General features: G+C 35.6%; 1 protein-coding gene across 2 annotated transcripts in view; it reads left to right on the forward strand.

Moving 5' to 3' along the window:
- The window catches only part of LOC124356595 (zinc finger protein 79-like), a 161629-nt gene extending 139518 nt beyond the window's left edge, over positions 1-22111 (forward strand). Inside the window, exons 7-8 of one of the 2 annotated variants that reach the window (XM_046807688.1) lie at positions 15442-15525; positions 18573-22111. In XM_046807688.1, coding sequence (XP_046663644.1) covers positions 15442-15525; positions 18573-18805 — 317 coding nt within the window. In that variant the 3' untranslated portion in view covers positions 18806-22111. The remainder of the gene's footprint in view (positions 1-15441; positions 15526-18572) is intronic. The other variant, XM_046807689.1, reaches the window with a different exon arrangement.
- The last annotated feature ends 232 nt before the right edge of the window (positions 22112-22343 follow it).

Genomic DNA, 22343 nt, shown 5'->3' on the forward strand with positions numbered 1-22343 from the left:
ATGTCACGAAATCATGGGAATTTTCTACTTAGCTTATAAACAAACAATTGAACATATTGTTAATTGGAATCATTCAATCTTGGCATACTATGAATAAAAATGAACTGCTAAATGTGATACCAATCGTTTATCTCAAGTACAGCTGGACCAATTGGCGTAGTAATTTTGTTTTAATATTCCTATGAGTCTGTCAAAAGTTTTTTTTTGAAAATATAGATTTTTATTTCCCGGAATATTTTAGAATTCGGAAAAATGATGATAATATTTAAAAATGTTCATTTAACAGCGGTTGGCACTTTCAGCTGATGTTCACCAAGGTGGCATAACATTGTCATTTGAGTTATATAAAACATTAAACATACACAGTTTGATCAGTAGTGTAGTGCAGATTGCAAAGACGATGTTATCATCTACTTTTTACTACAGATTTCACGAGTGATAAATTTAAACCAGTCATGTGTTGGAAATATTATCGATAAGGTGATTATAAAATTCACCTTGCAGAAAAGAGGTGTGAATATTTGTACATAAGGCACTCGAAATTGGGAGGAAAAACATAAGGAAAAACAGGGGAGTCGGACCACAGTCCTCCTACACTCGCAAAACCTGCAATAAGAACCAGAAAAATTGTATTTAACGTCGGAATTTCTTAATTATGGGGCTGAAACAGTACTAACAAATAAACATAAAAATGAGTTCCAGATATATGTCTCACTCTATTTAAAAAAAAATTCTTAGTGCTTTACCATTTTACGTCATAAATTCTTTCAATAAGAAGACTACGCCTTTCAATATAATAGAAATCGCATGCGAAGCCGCGGGTAACTACTAGTTAACTATATATAATGGGATAGTCTACTTGATACAGCATGCATTGGACTAACAATTTTGACTAAAAATCCCATAGGGATTCGTCTTAGAATGTGGTGACTCCAAGTTTACAACCAATCCAATCCCAACATTTTGAGACCGAATTAAGCGTGCCCCAATTTATCTATTAGCGCAACTCTGTGCTGAGGCAAAACAAATTACCACCGGACGAAACTACCTGCTTTACTCTAGCCCCGCCCCGTGCCTTACTTGGACAAATCCATTTCCTAATTGACACCGACGCCACGAATTCGCTCGATTCGCTCGGTTCCGAGCCGGATAGGATTGACTTTCTAATTTAAATGTCGCTGTCCACCGTCCATTTTCTTTTTATCCGGCCCTTTTCGGGTCGAAAGCTCTTCCATTTATCGGCGGCGGCCGCTGCTTATGGAGAGCCGGGACGTGGATGTCTAATTAAAATACTTTAAAACAATGGACCGGCGCCGTATGACCTCCTCAGCACCGTCGGACTGTAGCCGCGCTAGTGGAGACGTGTCGACTACTGTCTAATTGTACGTCACCCTCTGATTGATCGCGCTCTATTTACAAGCGGCTGCTAGTTTTGCAACAGTGTACTAACATATGCCCAGTTCTGGGATACCGCTCAGGTATGTTACGGCTACGAAAACGATATCAAACAAAAAACTATTTTCTAGAGAATTAGTGTATTAGTGTAAAACAACAAGATGCGTTTTCGAGTTTTTCAAAAAGAGGTTAGCACGTTTTCGTTTACTTTAAGCAACGCTGTGGGTTTTATAAAAACAATAGAAGAGACTTATATGATTATACACCATCACTATCTAGAAGCTTTTAGACATTGGTGACAACCGAGGTTCTTGGAATAAAGATTGATTTGATTATACAACATCACTATCTAGAAGCTTTTGGACATTGGTGACAACCGAGGTTCTTGGAATAAAGACTTATTTGATTATACAACATCACTATCTAGAAGCTTTTGGACACTGGTGACAACCGAGGTTCTTGGAATAACGAATTATTTGATTATACAACATCACTATCTAGAAGTTTTTGGACATTGGTGACAACTGAGGTTCTTGGAATAACGAATTATTTGATTATACAACATCACTATCTAGAAGTTTTTGGACATTGGCGACAACCGAGGTTCTTGGAATAAAGACTGATTTGATTATACAACATCACTATCTAGAAGTTTTTGGATATTGGTGACAACCGATGTTCTTGGAATAAAGACTTATTTGATTATACATCATCACTATCTAGAAACTTTTGGACATTGGTGACAACCGAGGTTCTTGGAATAAAGACTTATTTGATTATACAAATCACTATCTAGAAACTTTTGGACATTGGTGACAACCGAGGTTCTTGGAATAAAGACTTATTTGATTATACAACATCACTATCTAGAAGTTATTGGACATTGGTGACAACCGAGGTGCTTGGAATAAAGACTTATTTGATTATACATCATCACTATCTAGAAACTTTTGGACATTGGTGACAACCGATGTTCTTGGAATCAAGACTTATTTGATTATACAACATCACTATCTAGAAGCTTTTGGACATTGGCGACAACCGAGGTTCTTGGAATAAAGACTTATTTGATTATACAACATCACTATCTAGAAGCTTTTGGACATTGGTGACAACCGAGGTTCTTGGAATAAAGACTTATTTGATTATACAACATCACTATCTAGAAGCTTTTGGACATTGGTGACAACCGAGGTTCTTAGAATAAAGACTTATTTGATTATACAACATCACTATCTAGAAGCTTTTGGATATTGGTGACAACCGATGTTCTTGGAATAAAGACTTATTTGATTATACAACATCACTATCTAGAAGCTTTTGGATATTGGTGACAACCGATGTTCTTGGAATAAAGACTTATTTGATTATACAACATCACTATCTATAAGCTTTTGGATATTGGTGACAACCGATGTTCTTGGAATAAAGACTTATTTGATTATACAACATCACTATCTAGAAGTTTCTGGATATTGGTGACAACCGATGTTCTTGGAATAAAGACTTATTTGATTATACAACATCACTATCTAGAAGCTTTTGGATATTGGTGACAACCGATGTTCTTGGAATAAAGACTTATTTGATTATACAACATCACTATCTAGAAGCTTTTGGATATTGGTGACAACCGATGTTCTTGGAATAAAGACTTATTTGATTATACAACATCACTATCTAGAAGCTTTTGGATATTGGTGACAACCGATGTTCTTGGAATAAAGACTTATTTGATTATACAACATCACTATCTAGAAGCTTTTGGATATTGGTGACAACCGATGTTCTTGGAATAAAGACTTATTTGATTATACATCATCACTATCTAGAAAACTTTTGGACATTGGTGACAACCGAGGTTCTTGGAATAAAGACTTATTTGATTATACAAATCCTATCTAGAAACTTTTGGACATTGGTGACAACCGAGGTTCTTGGAATAAAGACTTATTTGATTATACAACATCACTATCTAGAAGTTATTGGACATTGGTGACAACCGAGGTGCTTGGAATAAAGACTTATTTGATTATACATCATCACTATCTAGAAACTTTTGGACATTGGTGACAACCGATGTTCTTGGAATCAAGACTTATTTGATTATACAACATCACTATCTAGAAGCTTTTGGACATTGGCGACAACCGAGGTTCTTGGAATAAAGACTTATTTGATTATACAACATCACTATCTAGAAGCTTTTGGACATTGGCGACAACCGAGGTTCTTGGAATAAAGACTTATTTGATTATACAACATCACTATCTAGAAGCTTTTGGACATTGGCGACAACCGAGGTTCTTAGAATAAAGACTTATTTGATTATACAACATCACTATCTAGAAGCTTTTGGATATTGGTGACAACCGATGTTCTTGGAATAAAGACTTATTTGATTATACAACATCACTATCTAGAAGCTTTTGGATATTGGTGACAACCGATGTTCTTGGAATAAAGACTTATTTGATTATACAACATCACTATCTATAAGCTTTTGGATATTGGTGACAACCGATGTTCTTGGAATAAAGACTTATTTGATTATACAACATCACTATCTAGAAGCTTTTGGATATTGGTGGTGGTTTTTTTGTTTCTACTTAGCATTTTCCGAAAGGTATTCTTATTTATTTTACAGGGTACATTTATTAGTAAAAAGCCCACTTTATTCTTCTGATTATTATTATTTGTTTTGTTTTTTCACATCTGAGGTTGCTTTCTATCAAATAAAAAGTTATTTTCAGTTACATAATGTGTAGTATATTTCCATTAATTAAAAGTTGATAAATATCTGTGCTCAAAGTAAAAAGCCTTTTATTTACTTAAAGATAGTTTTAGTGTATACAAAATTAGTGTAAATCAATAAATTTAAAATTTATATTTATTATTAAATATTGTTACAATAATTTTTGGAGCAACTTTTTTCTTTTTTTTAGTTCCGAGTAGCTGTTTGGCTTTATATTTTTTGACCTATGTGAATTTTTATTCCATACGGGCCTTTGTGGTTAGGGAATATTCTCAATTACTTCACACTTTATTTTATTTTAAATTTAAATTTAATTACTTATTTTATACACTTTTACTATTTATAAACATAATATTTTAGATGTTATAAAGTAAGTTTATTTTTGTAAATACTATGTAATGTATGTAAAATTATGTGTGTGATTTAATATCTATAATATATTTAATAATTTGTATTTTTATAACTAAAGGACTAATAATGAATGTAAACAAATTTCTGCTAATTATATTCTCAACTATTTATTAATCCTGTTCTACACACGTAACTTGAATATTAATGAGTATCTTTGAATAAACAACCGCTTGAGTGTTCTTTGTTTGAAGTTTGTAGTTGACGATGGAAGGATTGTGAAGGAAACAGGATTTCTTCCGGACATTTGTAATCGTTCAGTGATACAAAAATCTATGAGTTAGATTAGGTCTATGTTAGTTAGACATATTTCATAGTTAACTCTATGTGTGTATTATGCCCTGGTATGGAATGTTTACTTTAAAATAGGTTTTAATTGTGAGTTAGCTTATTTATTCACCTGAAGAAGAGATCAGAATGCAAACTTCGAAACGTAATGTTACTGATTTTTTAAATCACTGAGCGATGGAAAATGTCCGGAAAACCCCTGTTTCCTTCATGGTCAATTGGGTTTTCCAGGTGATGAAAAAAATTGAAGTAAAAATTTTGAAGAATTTATTATGTTGATGGAAATTGTCCGGAAAGGTCCTGTTTCCTTCATGGTCAATTGGGTTTTCCAGATGATGAACCAAATTGAAGTCAAAATTGTGAAGAATTTATTACGTTGATGGAAATTAATTGTCCGGCAAAATCCTGTTTCCTTCATGGTCAATTGGGGTTTCCAGATGATGAACCAAATTGAAGTCAAAATTGTGAAAGAATTTATTACGTAGACTTACGTCTCATAGGACATATTTATCATATTAATCACGTGATCGGAATCATGTGAAACGTTATTCTAATAAACGGCGAAGGCGGTTTGGTGCCAAAGCAGCCCAGCCGGCGCGGCGTTGCGACCCGAGGCGGTTTATTGTGATATTAGTTGGTGAATGAGGTAAATTGATTGCGGCGATCGTATCTAGATAGCAAATAGGTACAGGGGCCGCGTTGATTATCAACCGGTGATAGCATTGTGAGTGGTAGCGCGCTCGACCATTATTTATGCCGATTGCATCGCGGCCACTCAAACCGATACGGAATTAAATCCAACACTTTACTGGACCGCCAGTGATGTATGAGTGGATATAAGTTGCGGTAATGCTGTTTATTGCGGTATTGACGGTCGCTTTGCGGTATTATTCCAGCGCTTACCGTGGGCGGAGCACCATTTTCAGAAACTATAATAGGTCCTTATTGTTACACGCTGTTGACACCATCTCGGCGCTGTATTTGGAACAGCTGAAACGGATTTCAGTGCTCAGGCCAGAGCGTGATCCTATGGGTTGTTTTTAAATATTAGTTTGTTGACACCGTCAAAGAAGTTGCCACCTAAGAGTCAAGACCCTGGATAGAATGAATGTGGAGTTTTGATCCAGGTCGTCTTCTTCTTACGTGCAGCATCTGACGTATGAAGAATTATCTTTTCTATGTGATTGTCCACAAGACATGTGGAGAATGAAATGAGCATCTGTCTGATGCGACATGAAGAATTGCCTACTTCTACCTTGCAGTGCAACAAACATGGATGGGATTTTAAATAAGATAAATCAGGTACGCGAACATTACATGATTGCAGTATGTTCATGGCAAAGTTTTGCATAAGTTTGAAATAAAGAAATCATTGTTAGACCGCCTCGAGAGCCCACTGCAGAGTTTCCTGATGCTCGATGACTAAGTCCGATGCCTCCTTGTACGCAATATACATACCGAACGAGTTGAACTAAAGAATTAAAATTTAATGTGAAACTCCCTCTACATCGGTCTTACAATCTGTAAATATAGGCCCCTTGAGAGTTTATAAGTAACCATGGTGACAACTAGAAAAGAATGGCATAACAAAATTATTAAACAAACAAAGTATTATCTGAAAATTAATCATATTAACACAATTGAATTTTGAGGTTAGCTCCAGTTCACCTTCCATTTATTGCAGCGTCTGGTAGCTGACGCTGTCTCAGACTTGACTCCTGAAGTTTGGAGTCATGTTTGTCTGAGGGGATCTAAAAATAGTCGGCGACGAAGAAGCTTAACGAACTGTTTGTGCCGTTTCGACATCAGAGACATCTAAACTACTACTAGAATATGGTATCATCAGGTGCACAATTGAGTGCGCTACGATGTTAAGTGACACGATCCCAAAGCACGGTGGAACAACCGAGTTTTCCACACATAGCCATTCTCATCATAGTTACGTTACCTAGATAAGGCTTTGTGAAATCACCAGAACCATTTGATTTATTCACAGAGTTCGAAAACAAAATAATACTATAGGTAGTACTAATTATAATCTCGACAATGTCTTCGTACATTGTTTTCGATCTCAGAACTGGGATTTCAATTTCATTATCAATTATAATATTCAAAAGAGACTCATCATCAACTCTTCAACGAAGTAAAACGTCTTTGATACCAAGAGGTGTTTTAATGACATTTGAATTGTTTAAGACTACTTAGATGTTTAATACTCTCAGGGAGCTTATTGATTAGTCTCATGCCATTTTGAGACGGTAAGTGTTCAATTCTGTTGTTCTGTGTTGCTCATTTCCGAATTTTGTCCCTGCCTCTCGTCCCGTATTGGTGGTCCTTGCGTTGACCATTTTGCTTTTGAAACGACAGTTTCGAAATCTGCAATCTGATCTCTTCTTCAGCTACATAACGAACCTAACACATAATTACAAACTATGTTAAAATAAAAAAATCATACCGGAGCGTTGAGACACGTGTAAGTCGTAGGTGGTTGGTTGACGAATGCAGACCTATTGTGACTTGTATTCTGTAGTTCAGTTTTGAGAATTAGTGTTGTGTTTAGTTTTTTATTAAGTGCATGTTAGTGAAGTTGACACACAACACGGTGGTTGTGATTCCTGACTTACTTTCCTTCACAATCCTTCCATCGTCAAAAACAAACTTCAAACCAATTGACTACTTCAACGTTTCAAAGTTAAAACATAAACCCTTCGTGAAAGTCTTCTCTTTGAAGACGAACAACACATTCTGGAACTTCCAACACAACATATTAGATACTTTTTTAAATTTATAATGGAGATTATAGATTATTTAAAATTATTTTACTGTTTCTTGCTATTAAACCTTTTTAGTCATGTATAGTTGCCATGCTATAATTTAAAAAAACGAACACTTTTTTAGGTGACCAGTATTATATTTAAAAAAAAGAAAAAGAAAAAAAAGGAAACGTGAAGTGATTGGAGACCTATCGTCCAATCGTTTACATACCCTTCAATAGAACAATTTCAAATCTGCTTTACTACTAATTAACCAAACCAGACAGGGCCGCAATGGCCGATATAAAAAGACCAATCGGAAACCAGAAGGAAGCAATAACTCTGTGCGTCTGTGGTTCCCACGAATCTATTGAAATGAAGAACAATCGGGCGGTGAGTTTAATCTGAATGGGTGGGCCTGCGGCACAAACGCGCCGGCAGAAAAACAAATTGCAAGAAGGTCCTAGAACATGGCAGAACAGCCATTGTATGCCGCGGTGGACTTATCACCCGGGGCCACCACTGGACAAAGACATTAGAGTCGTTAATGACGATGGTGATCATCGGGAGCCGGTGGTGGTGCTCTCAGACGACACGGAGAGGTCAACAAGCTCTCCTCTGGGTTCATACTGTGGCACAAAAACCACTGATATACAACATTTATTCTCTTTAACACTACGTTTCGACGACTCAAATCTACCCACTTCGTCAGGTGATAAGCCAATTAGTAAATATCGGTACTACAATTAGGGAGAAATTTGTACTAATTGTTTTCTCACTTGAAGAAGAAGATAGATTTCAATCCTCGAAACGTTGTGCTGTACATTTCATAAAATATAGCGATGGTAAATGTCCAAAATCTTATTATCCTTTCAAACCTTCCATCGCCATTAACAAACTTTCAACAAAGAGAGTTTTAAGGTCGGATTTAAAAAACAATCTATAGTTCTAAGCTTTATTGGGAACACTACTTAATTTTTGTTAATTGAAAATAATTTTGTTCCCAAAAATGGAAAATTCTAAAAGTAAAAAAATATCATTAGTAAAAATTCCCAGAATTCCCTCTTTTTTACGTTGTGGCAAAATATGATAAATTATTGATACATGTATATTAAAATAGTCTAGGCAATTTAAAAATTATTTTCAACACTGAAATAGCTTTGTTCCTAAATTAAAGAGTCATTTTTATGACGGAATAATTATGTAGAAGTTACGTGCATTACTGTTCATCAAAACAAGGTAATTGGGAATGAGTGCTTATTAAAGCCACCACAAAAACCACAGCTTAAGGACATAGATTTTTACTCTTTACATTAGGAATTTACTTTGGAAATTCTGGATGTTTGTCTTAAATTTAGGTAAAGATGAAATAATATCTAAGCGCACAAGCATAAGGCATTAATTATCGTCTTTACCATAAATTCATCTTAAGGTTTACAATTTAGGTTACACTACACTATATTTTTGACGATGTCTGGTTTTATAGTTCATTGCAAAGTTTTAAGAAGGAAAAGCCAAATTTCATTCTTATAAAGATTTATTAAAAACAGGAACTAAGCTATACATTTTTATGGATGCCGTAATTTTAAAAATACAATAAAGTATGAATGTTTACACTGATGATGGTTTCATACCGAAACACGTGTCTGAAAATAATTTTTAAAAAGGGTTCTTCTTGACTATTCATTATTCTACAATAAAGTAATTTGACTGGTGTAAACTAGCGTTTTAGGATCGGCTATAAAATTATTATTAGCTGAAATTGCTTGTTGGTGTAAAGCTATGATCTAATTTTATAGGCCTTAGCTTTTACTAAATGTTGGCTTTACCATATTAGTAATATTCAAGTAATTACTTCATAGGATAGTATTCGTAAATAAACTTTCTTGTATAAAAGACAATAGAGGTAACAAAAAAAGGACTCAGTTGGACAAAATAATCGTAAATTAAAGAATAACCTGGAAACATTTTATTTGTATTTACTCATCAACATTACGAAATCCGTCTATTAATACCTTACACACATATTAGAAAAAAGTCGTGTCCAAATAATAGATAATATCTGAGTAGGTTTTGAGGTCTGTATTGAATGTTTTTTCCTTGCTATAATGACAGCATTCATATGCATACTACTTAGTGTTCTTCTCCATAGAATGAATTATTATGCTATAAATATGCGTATTGATAGTGGTTACAATGTATTCCTGTCGGGATTTGCCTAACCTCCTGACCAATTATGGGTGATCTATCTTACGTTTAATCACATCATCGTTAAATAAACAGTGAAGTCTACTTTTCATAATTATTCATTTATGACTCGTGTTGTATTTTGGTCGTAATTGTCCAGTTAATTTGACTTCTAAAACGTATACGTGTAAGATTAATTCAATTGAAAGAATTACGTTAATTAATTATAAGATGAAAGTGTAATTTATTGTTCATAAAGAAATCAACAAGATTTAATGGTTAATTGTGGTAATAAATAGAAAGAGCTGTCACAACATTGACCGTACTTGTGGCTCATGGATTTACATCAGCAGGCAATGCAAAGTCTCTGGAGGCAATTAAAAATTAAAGCATGCTCAATTATTTTCCAGAGTGTGATGAAACAAGACTTGAGGCACGAAGGTCTACGCTAACAATTGCACGTCTCCCGGAAACACTTCCTTACCTTTATAATTTCTCCGACACGAACTAACGTGTATTCACGCAATGAGAATATAATTATGATCACGTTTAACACATATATTAGTGTAGGTAAAAAACGACTTTGAAGTGAAAATGAAATGAAAATGAAAAATGCTTTATTTATACAGGCAAAGTTAGGGCCGCATGGCCCTTTCTTACACTTAAGCTGCGACAACGTAAAATTTAAAACATTAATTAAATATTACCTTAAGAATAAAAAAATTAAAATTTAACAAATCAATAAATTAACTACTTCTGTAATTCTTAACACATATAAAAATAAAATTATACTTTTAATATACAAATAAAACTAAAGTGGTTATTGTATATGAGTCCTAACCTTTTACCACATCCAATCTCACATTCATCCCTCTGCCAGCGTCATGCCCACAGCATCTCAGACTGGACCCGGAAGTGTTCAGAAGAAGAGGTAATAATGTTTAAATTATCATACACTATAAATATTGGATTATTCCCACTACTAGCAATGACTGAAATAATATTAACTTTCTATATAATACGACGTTATATTTCAAACATTAGAGCGCATTTGCGAATAAGGGTTTCCTCATAGTAATCCTTAACAATTTTTTCTACTCTTCCATAACTTTTCTACTCTACTTTTCCCCACCTGGTCGAATTCTATCTCGTAAGAGTCATCCACTCCTCTGCCCTGTACTGCCTGGTTGGTGATGGAATCAGTTGGCCCGCTCCAATTACTCGGCCACTGATGATTTCCATGCGAGGCTTTAATTTCGACCGCTCAAGTAGGTGGTGGGCCGGACAATCGCTCTAACCTACCTACCGTTCTGTTCTTCTGTTTTTTATGTCTGGCTTCCGTTCCCGAGCTGCCCTGTAAGAAGCTGTGTTATGCGTGTTGACCGTCTGGTCGACAAGCACTGGTCGCAGAGCACATTTTAGTTTGAACTTTGTTCAAAATTATCAAAGAATACACTAACTTGTGGATAATTATGTTTAATGGTGCTGTTTAGCTTTCGTTCACCTTTCGCTTGGTGCAGCATCTAAAATCTGACGCTGTCACAGACTTGACTACTGAAGTCTGGAGTCATGTTCCCTACACACACGCATCAGAGACACCCAGACTACACAATATACAAATGTAATCTAGGTGAAGCTGTATTCTCATCATTCACATTGAATCAACCCTTCCCAGCATAGCTACGTCATGTGTAGAAAACTCGGTCGCTCCACCGAGCTTAGAGATCGTGCCTAAAACATCGCAGCACATTTCATTTTGTACCTGATGACACATTGAGCAAACCTCTTCACGTAGATTATACTATACTATATATACACGTAAAGGAAACAGACATTTTTCTGGACATTTGCCATCGTTCAGTGATAAACAATATCAGAAACACTACGTTTCGAGATCTGCAATCTGATCTCTTCTTCCGGTAAATAACTAACCTAACACATAATTACAAAGGGAGGTGGTTGGTCAGCGAATACAGACCTATTGCGACCTGTATTCTGTAGTTCAGTTTGAGTCATTTGTGTTGTGTTTTTATTAAGTGCAGGTTTTAGAGTTAGTGAAGTTGACACACAGCATGGTGGTTGTGATTCCTGACTTATACGTGTCTCAACGCTCTGGTATGATTTGTTTATTTTAACCTGGTGTTAGGTTAGTTATTTACCTGTAGAAGAGATCAGATGCAGATCTCGAAACGTAGTGTTACTGATGTTTTGTATCACTGAACGATGGAAAATGTCTGGAAAAATTCTGTTTCCTTCACGATCCTTCCATTGTCAAAAACAAATTTCTCTTCTTAGATAGATACGTAATCACAAAAGCATGTCGATGAAGTTATCGAGTACCAAAATGAACACAGAATGCTCTGGGTTCTCTAGGGATCGATTTGTTTGAACTGGCGCCACAACAGAGCTACCGACTAGCTGCAGCTACCTCGAGGTCTTCTGTATCTATAATTTTGTCAACTCGCTTGTTAGCCTGGGGTAATGAGGGCTAATGAAGAAGGCAGACGCTGGGTATTGTGCCGTCTCAGCCCCGAGCAGGAGTGCACAATGGTCGCGATATGTGTCTCAGATACTGTTTGTAACCTCTCAACCAAATTAGGAGCAAGCGGGAGCAGCGGGTAATTAAATATGGCCGACACACTGAAGGACGGGACAGTCGATTGCCGATTGCAGTCATTAAATAATGAATGTCAATCACCGTCCGGTTATCGACGATCTGCACGGCGGGACTGCGGTGTCGGTTACACGCTGCGGCGGGACCTACCTCCTGAATTTGTCAACGGACTCTCCTAGTTTGGTCTCTGGAGGAAGAGAGCGTTCGGTCCAGCTGGAGTAAGCGCAACAGAGGTTTGTGGACGTTTCCTGTCGTGATGCTAAACACACACAGTAGCACTGTGTTTCTAGATCTCCAATCCCATGTCTTCTCCTGTTGGATAAAAACTGAGTGTTGGTATTGATAGTGATTTCTTCGTGTCAAAAACCATGGGTATGATTTGTTCCATTTACCTACTTTGTTGTCTATGAGTTGTTTAGTTATCCACTAGAGGAAGCGATCAGATTACAGATCTCGAAAGGAAGCGTTACTATCCTTTATTCACATCACGATCACATCATAAAATGGTAAAACTGTGTTTCTAGATCTGCAATCCCATATGTTAGAAAAATACTGAGTGTTGGTATTGATAGCCTTGTGTCAAAATCATGGGTATGGGCTGTTCCCTTGGTTTATTTTGTTGTCTATGAGTTGTTTAGTTATCCACTAGAGGAAGAGATCAGACTACAGATCTCGAAAGGAAGCGTTACTATCCTTTATTCACATCACGATAACATCATAAAATGGTAAAACTGTGTTTCTAGATCTGCATTCCCATGTCTTCTTATGTTAGAAAAATACTGAGTGTTGGTATTGATAGTTTGTGTCAAAAACCATGGGTATGATTTGTTCCCTTTACCTAGTTTGTTGTATATGAGTTGTTTAGTTATCCACTAGAGGAAGAGATCAGATTACAGATCTCGAAAGGAAGTGTTTACTATCCTTTTTTTCACATCACTATAATATCATAAAATGGTAAAACTATGTTTCTTAGATCTGCAATTCCCATGTCTTCTTATGTTAGAATAAAAACTGAGTGTTGGTATTGATAGTGAGTGATTTCTTCTTAAAACATTATGAGTATGCTGTTCCCTTGGTTTAGTTTGTTGTCTATGAGTTGTTTAGTTATCCACTACAGGAAGAGATCAGATTACAGATCTCGAAAGGAAGTGTCACTATCCTTTTTTCACATCACGATCACATCATAAAATGATAAAACTATGTTTCTAGATCTGCAATTTAGTATTTTCAATAGGCGGATACAAACTGAGTGTTAGTGAGTGGTTGTTGTTATGGAACATGTTGTGATCTGGGTTTTTTAGTTAAGCATATAATAAGTAATGAAAGTTTCGTTAAGTGTACGTTTTAAAGGCAGTTGCATAGATACTAGACTGTCTGTTGTGATTTCTGCGTATTGAAATTGCACTAATATGAGTGACGTAGCTTGTACTCTGAGTACACCTGAGAAAGAGATAAGATTACAGATCTCGAAACGTACTGTCACTGTTTTTTTACACATCACGATGTCAAGTATCTTGGAAAATCTTGTCGACTTTTTAAATACTGCATAGCAAAAAGAATTACATAAAAACTATAATAGAGTTTTCATTTCAATCACACCAAATCTCTTCTTAAGGCTAGATTAGGAGAGCTTGTTGATTACAAATTCAGTTTAGAGATTCCGCTACAACGTGCGACTGACATTACCGCCTCGCCTAGTCACCACCACAACCAAGATCAAATAATTGGGCTTTGGAAATGAATATAACTCTCCAAATTTGTTCATCTGTTAAACAATATCTCCACGCAAATGACACGACACAATCACAATGCTCCCGGGCACATTCTGCAATCAAACTTAAACAATTACTAATACCACGCTAGATTTTGGCACGAAATCGATTTCGGCCTAATTATAAATGGCGATTGTTTGAGTAATGAACTGCCCAAAGCCCCGTATTGACCCCGATATACGGTCACAAAGCACTGCAGACCGGTACATGTCCTGTCTCATTGTCACATGGTGAGATCGTTCTTGCGCAAATGGTCTCTCTACGGTCAGTCTGATTTGACTTCATCATCTGAGGCCTGTGAGATCACTCTGATGTATTGAGAATGAGAGTGTGACTGACACCAAGAATCAATCAATCAAATAATCTTGTGACATCCAATATGATCAATATTCTCATCGGCCTTGTTTGATCAACCCTGTAGGTATTCCCATAGAGAAAATGTTATCATTTCATGAACTTTATATTAACACAAGGAATAATCATAAGATTACCAATTCAGGAAACTTAGATTAGCACGTAACATAATTCTAATTCTAGGACTATCGCTTGAGGAATCTTAGATTAGCACATTAACCAATCCTAACACTATCACTTGATGAATCCTAGATTAGCAAGTTAAATAATGCTAAGACTATTGCTTGAACAATCTTAGATTAGCACATTAAATAATCCTAAGACCATCGCTTGCGGAATCTTAGATTAGCACATTAAACAATCCTAACACTATCGCTTGAGGAATCTTAGATTAGTACATTAGATAATCCTAAGACCATCGCTTGAGGAATCTTAGATTAGCACATTAAACAATCCTAAGACTATCGCTTGAGGAATCTTAGATTAGTACATTAGATAATCCTAAGACTATCGCTTGAGGAATCTTAGATTAGTACATCAGATAATCCTAAGGCTATCGCTTGAGGAATCCTAGATTAGTAAGTTAGATAAACCTAAGATCATCGCTTGTGGAATCTTAGATTAGTACATTAGATAATCCTAAGAGTATCGCTTGAGGAATCCTAGATTAGCCCATGGAACAATCCATGATTATTACTTCAGCAACTTATATTAGCACAGTGAATAATCCTATGATTAGGATATTTTCTTACTTACATTAACTTTTTTATCAAAACATTACAGCCTTATAAACTTCTTGTGACTATAACTACATAATAAAGAAACACTGGATACCAGTGTTTAGAGAACAACTATAAATGCTGCCTTGACTACTGGTGTAGTTAACTCGTGTTTTTAATAACTTGTTTGTTCCAGGGGACAAGCCTCACGCATGCGAGCTTTGCCACAAGAAGTTCGCGCTTGCCTGCAATCTGCGAGCCCACATGAAGACACACGAAGGTTAGTCTCATCTCCTTCACGGTGTTGTGACTCTTCATTTATAAAACAGCTGTTCTAGCTATTATCACTTTACTACCTTTTCTAAATCGCCAGAAATAATGCGAGAACATTCTTGAAAGTGCTAAGAGTCATTAATTTAAAAAGTTACGGTTTGTGTTAAAGGAGCATTAGAAAAATTATGTTATTTTGAAAAAAAGTACACCTGCAAATACGAGTACATATAAGAATTAATAAAACCGAATTATTCAATTGAAAAATAAAGTCAAGTCACGAATTTTAATTATATTTGAAAATTAGTCATCAATTAAAAACAGCTTAAATAACCAAGATTTATAATAGAAAAATGTCAAAAATTAAAGAAATAAGTCATTTTTAGGAATTTTTGCTATATCACAGCTTAGAAAAATATAATATACTGTATTATTCACTCTTTCAAAAACAAATTCTACATGCACTATAAACGATCTTAGATCGAGAGAGAAAAAAAAAACTTTTACCCTTTCAGTATCTCCATAGATTAAAACTGGTTTAACGTTAGCAATTGATCAGATTTGCTAATCTCTTTACGACGTTGAACATTTACGTAATCAATGTTATTCCTGAAAGGAATAATTTACAACCAATAGTGTCTTTTTCTTCGCAGATTAAGCAACTATAACGTCAAGAAATGCGTACTGTTGATGTATACTTGGGTGGGATCGCAGTGAGGGGACTCAGAGCTGTGTTCTAGCTCAGAGTGGACGGAGACAGTGAGATTACAGGTGTCTCGCTGCTTTATAAATTAAAAGCGTATCAGGGCGGAGAGGACGGGACTTAACGCCAATTGACGAGGTCTGGGGAGGGTCTGTGGTCGACCGGAGCGGCGGTTAGGGTCATTACGTGGCCGGAGACGTTATGGTAAAGCGGGTCATGTGGTAAATCATAGGTCTCTAGCAGGTCCCACTGTGTTTTGGAGAGACCTGGGAATTCAGCATTCAATCAAAATCCACTCATCAAATTAGGTTCGCTTCGTCGAGCATTTATCTGTTAGTAAAATATAATTTGATGTGCGAATTATTTAAATACTACCCAAGAGCTTTCGGATTTTTTGTGGACATACACCAATCTTCAATTACCTCTTGTACTGAACCACAAAACTAAATTTTTGTGGTGCGCAATAAGTAAGCTACACCTAGTTGCCAAAGTGATCTTGGTTTGAACAATGTACATTTTCATTTCATTTATTCACTGACTAAATTGTGGTGGTACACAATGAGTAAGCTACACCTAGTTTGCCAAAGTGATCTTGGTTTGAACAATGTGCATTTTCATTTAATTTATTTGCTGACTAAATTGTGGTGGTACACAATGAGTAAACTACACCTAGTTTGCCCAAGTGATCTTGGTGTGAATCATGTGCATTTTCATTTAATTTATTTGCTGACTAAATTGTGGTGGTACACAATGAGTAAACTACACCTAGTTTGCCCAAGTGATCTTGGTTTGAATCATGTGCATTTTCATTTAATTTATTTGCTGACTAAATTGTGGTGGTACACAATGAGTAAACTACACCTAGTTTGCCAAAGTGATCTTGGTTTGAATCATGTGCATGAGAATTCACAAGAATGAAAATTCAATTTATTCACTAAATAGTAACGACCTATAAATTGTTTTGAAATCACAGTGACCATAATAGTTTGTGATAAAAGTAGATACCTAAAATACTATAAGGTTATTTTGTCAAATATAATGAGAAAATTTAAGAATCATTCGAGTGCTGGGTTGTTGAAGGCCTCTACAAAAATGCCCAGAGAGTGAAGGGAATATAAAAATGACAACGTTACTGATAATGCCCCGGAGGAATTCCAAACCTCCAGACTCCTCTGCCTGAAACTCTGAGAAAAGCCGTAATAAAATGCCAAAATTGTCCCTGAAAATTACAGGGTCGCGTAGCGAAGATCAGCCTGCAGTGACACAGGTAGGGGGCCAGGTAGACAGCCGATAGCCACCCTTTCATCAAAATACCATTTAGTTATTGTGCGAGTCTCCAGTAGGCCTACATATGATTACTTGAGACCTTGATATAAACTCCAGTGGCGCCTGTGTGAGAACCTCCTCAGGGCATACATATTTCAAATCCAAATGAACACCGAATTGCATATCGTTATAAATATCGATATCCAAATCAACACAGAATTGCATATCGATATCCAAATCAACACCGATTTACATATTGATATACATATCGACATTCAAATGAAGTCCGAATTGCATATCGATATCCAAAACATCATCGAATTTCATATCGATATATTAATTAATCGATTTTATATTTTAAAAAACTATTACTAGCGCTTAAATTGCCAAAAATAAAGCCATTCCTATTATAAAAAGCCACTTCGTGATGTCTTGGCTTTATACCTTCAACTATGGCATTTCGGAATCCTGTGTTCGGTATCAGACTAGTTATAGCCACTATAAAAAGCAGTTTTTAGTAGCGTAATTTGAGATAGGGTATTTTATAAGCTGTATCAGAAATGGCCTTATTTTCAATAGTCTTTCATAGGTTCAGATATACTTTGTATACATCTTACACGTCTCCTCCAAAATTCTCTTCGTGTTTTCTTTCAGACCTCCAAAATATCATATTGTAAAAGTTTATGAGATAAACTTCAAAAAAGAATCAGTTTGGAGCTTATTTCTGACGATGGAAGGATTGTGAAGGAAACCGGATTTTTCCGGACATTTACCACGTTCAGTGAAACAAAAAATAGGCGTGTCTTGTGACTTGTAAGAAATACCTTGTGCCTCCGGTATGATTTGTTTATTTCAATCTAGTTTGTAATTATGTGTTAGTTTAGTTATTTACCCGAAGAAGAGATCAGATTGCAGATCTCGAAACGTAGTGTTTCTGGTTTTGTTTCACTGCACGATGGGAAATGTCCGGAAAAATCCTGTTTCCTCCAAACTAAGTTTGCACCTAAAAGTGACACAACAAAGTTACAATTCTGACAACTTACTTGAGAAGCACATAACTGCCAAACTGACTTGATTTGCCCTGCCAGCAGGAGACACCCAGGAGGAGTGCATGCGGTGTGGCAAGATGTTCCTGGCTTCCGGGCAAGTGACAGGATACTGTCCCCAGTGCTTGACCTCCCAGGGAGCTCCCGGCAAGGATCTGGCTTCCTGCGGGGACTCCGGGAGCGAGGAGTCCTGTACCACCGAGGATCGGGAGGATGACGACCACCATGTTGCCGAGAACCTCCCAGAACCACGTTCACTCGGCGCTCCCTGTTGATCAGACCCCATCCATCTTCGTCGATCTGCAAGCCAAAATCTTATATATTACTTAATTGAGGTTTATTCTCGTATGAATTATCGTTTCACATTTTTCAATTTTAAATTATTTATTGCGCTTTTTCACCCTTCCTTCTTTCACCTATTCTATTCATCCTTATCTACCTAACAATCATAAAAGTACTATTTTATTGTATCCAAAAGTGTAGATTAATTTTTAGTGAATGTTTTTATATTCCCGGTTAACAGAATGTTAAATAAAAATGTGTGATATACAGGATCTCAAAAGACGTTTGCAATCTGCTGGATATTTCTGAATGATGGCTTCGGAGGAGAGTGTTGGGCAGTACTCATCAATATTTCTTCCGATATAGGAGTAAAACGAAACGTCTTATTAAACTACAACACCAAAGAATCAGAAAACAGGTTATCACAAAAATAGTGTACATACAACATCCAAAACGTTGTCGCTAGAATCAATGATGACAAGCAAATTTAATAAATTGTTAGTGTTCCTCAAGTATTCAATGTTTATAACTCTCTAAATATTTGAATTGACTGATATTCTCGGCATTTTATTTTATATCCTGTTCAGCTGCTATCTATATACTATATTTATAATGATTATGGCCGACTTCTGGTACACTCTTCTAACTAAAATGTGGAATTATAACTCTCATTACAATCACACTCATAATGCTCACTAACAATAATGAGGTCCAGTTATTATAATACGACGACTTTAGTTAGTCTCAAAAAGGAAAGCATTGTTTGCAATAAAGGAAACACGAACAATTCTCTAAATTCCAAGCGAAAGTAGTTCACGTATTACTGATTGTGAATCCACTACGTTTAAAAAATCCATACACCGATTAATTTGCTACTTTATATCGTAACTTTATTCTTCGTTTCATATATTACATAAAATTTTCTCTCTAGAGAGGAATTTTTAAACAGAAAACTACGTCAAAATAACATACTCCAGATATTACACTTTGTGTGAGCATATAATAATAATGTATATTAGCAGTAATTACTTTTATTTTAAAGAGAACAACTCATCATAAAGCTCTAATAAAGCATTAATGACAAAATCTAGCGTTATGTATTTTTCATAAAGGCAGCAGAAGTGAAACAGGTCGACAGTAATATTATCTGGCGTTATTGCCATCTCCAACTGAGAGTCCAGCGGGAGCATTATCAGATGATCTGCGGGCGGTCTGAATGACGAGCTTATCAATGACATCTGCGCATGCGTAGTCCACCGGTCTCTCTGACCGTCGCGACTGCGCCTGCGCGGGGACCGAGGCCTCGAGCCGACACGGTTTGATCGATCGGCCGATAACATCACTGCCGTGGCGTATGGCTCGATCTGGGTGGCCTGGATATTATTCCGCTCGACTCTAATTTTGAACAAATCACCGGTAATTTGTTTGGAAAGTTGGCGGCATTTTTCAACCCGATCGCGGGCGCTGGAACGTTCAAATTGTGAAACTGTTGAATTTATTGGCGCGGTTTATTTTATTTTGACGCAATAAGTTTTGTTAGATTAGTGTGAGGTTGCACTTTCTGAATAGCAATGTCAATTGAAACTGCTTTACACACACACAAAATAAAATACCTTTAAATCATGCATTTTGATTCAAGAAATACAAATTATAACTTGATCGTGAAGCTCAACTTGATAAAATTAATTTTACATGAATCCTCATCCCTTCCCGATATGTTTCTAATTCTAATTTGAATATAAACAACATCAGATCTTCTTAAAGTTTTGGAGATGATTAAATAATGTTCTATTACATACTGCTATATTTCCCTCTTTCTATACAGCGTCCTGACTAATTTCTGTGTTTCCTACCCCAAAAGATGATTCCCCAACAAATTTGATCGCTTTGTATTCCTTGTATTTATCTAAGACTTGTGTAAGCCAGTTGTGTAGAATGTACAAATAGTTATCGGTTATCTCATTAGTATCTTGCCAATGTACAAAGTCTGCCTTAATGTAGCCTTAGGTTATTTGAACGTGATAATTTATTTAGTTATGTTGGTAATATTTTATTATAAGTACATATTTAAAACAGTCTTGTACTATCTTGACTGTGGACTGACATTACGTGTGATCTTACTTACGTGGGACAGGAAGATACTGGTGTAAGCGTAGCACTTAAATAATATTTATTTGTATGTAAATATCCGCAGAGAATAACTAAGTGTTGAGTTTGTTATTTGCTTTATTTATGTCCATAGCGTACGATATTAGTGTGTTAACGTTGGTGTGATCATCCAAAATGTGCCAAAATCGTGGGATTTTGCGCTTTTGGATGCAACAAAGACTTTTGTGATCTGTTTATAGTTAGTTTCAAGTGTTATCTATTTAATCCTAAGCCTATCTTTGCTTCATTACGTTATTTTTGAATAATTTATTATAACAATATCACCAAATCATACTATTTCAAGAATGTATGTTAACAAATATGTTTCCGAGTAAGTTTTAAATAAGGAAGAAATGTTTATTAGAATAATAAATTGCAATTTACAACACTGTTCAAGTAGGATGAACATTACAGACACGACCAAACTATTGGTGAAAGTTATGTTGAAATATAGTTATCAAAAGCTGTCAGTACTTGATACCATATAGTTTGTTGACTCATAAGAGCAATGTTAAACCTCATTCACCATTACAACCTCATTATGCATGTATTATGCAATTCAATTGTAGGATAATGGGGTACGCTTCCAAGCGCTTCTAAGGTTTTTTATAGATTATTCAGAAAGTCTCGGACTTTTTTGTACTAATATTAAACACAAAAGCGTGGACGTGAATTGATTATTTCTTTAAATTGATATACCTCCTATATTGCTACGATAAACAATAAGGTCTTAAAAGTACATGAGGTTTAACACTGTTAGGAAAACTCAAGTTCTTTTCTCTACAACCGGCTTTTAAAAGTATACAGCAATACAACGAATTAATGCCATTTATTTTCATGCCGTTTAAATTTTTAGTAGCATAAATTCTCTCTTCCCATGTTAGAGAAGGACAAATGTACTGTAAATCAACTTTGTAAATATGCGAGATTATCTAACTATGTATCGTTGTATATAATGTTGTAAAGTGTTCACAATTTCACCTGAAAATGCTCAAATTGCTCAACTATATCTGGCATGTCTGGAAGAAGGCTTTAAATTAAAATGTTAATGTTAATTTGCATATATATCTAGTCATGTATATATACTTTAAATATTGTAAATAATGTTTCCCACTGAATATTATATTATTTTTGTAAATTAAATCATGTATTGAATACACCGTGTCTCTATTATTCTTCCAAACAATTTTTGTATTAGTGAATTATTTTACAGTATACAGGTTGACTTATTATACTGGTATTAAACATTTTTACATTTCTTATCTCGCATCGCACACTTTCTATTCAAAACGTAACATTGAAACTCTACGACTCGACGCTAGTTACTATTTAAATACAGCCGTGTGCTACATCTCCCACGACCAAGAGAAAATGTATAAATAA

The sequence above is a fragment of the Homalodisca vitripennis genome, chromosome 3 (assembly GCF_021130785.1).
Source record: "Homalodisca vitripennis isolate AUS2020 chromosome 3, UT_GWSS_2.1, whole genome shotgun sequence".
Classification (NCBI taxonomy): Eukaryota; Metazoa; Arthropoda; class Insecta; order Hemiptera; family Cicadellidae; genus Homalodisca; species Homalodisca vitripennis.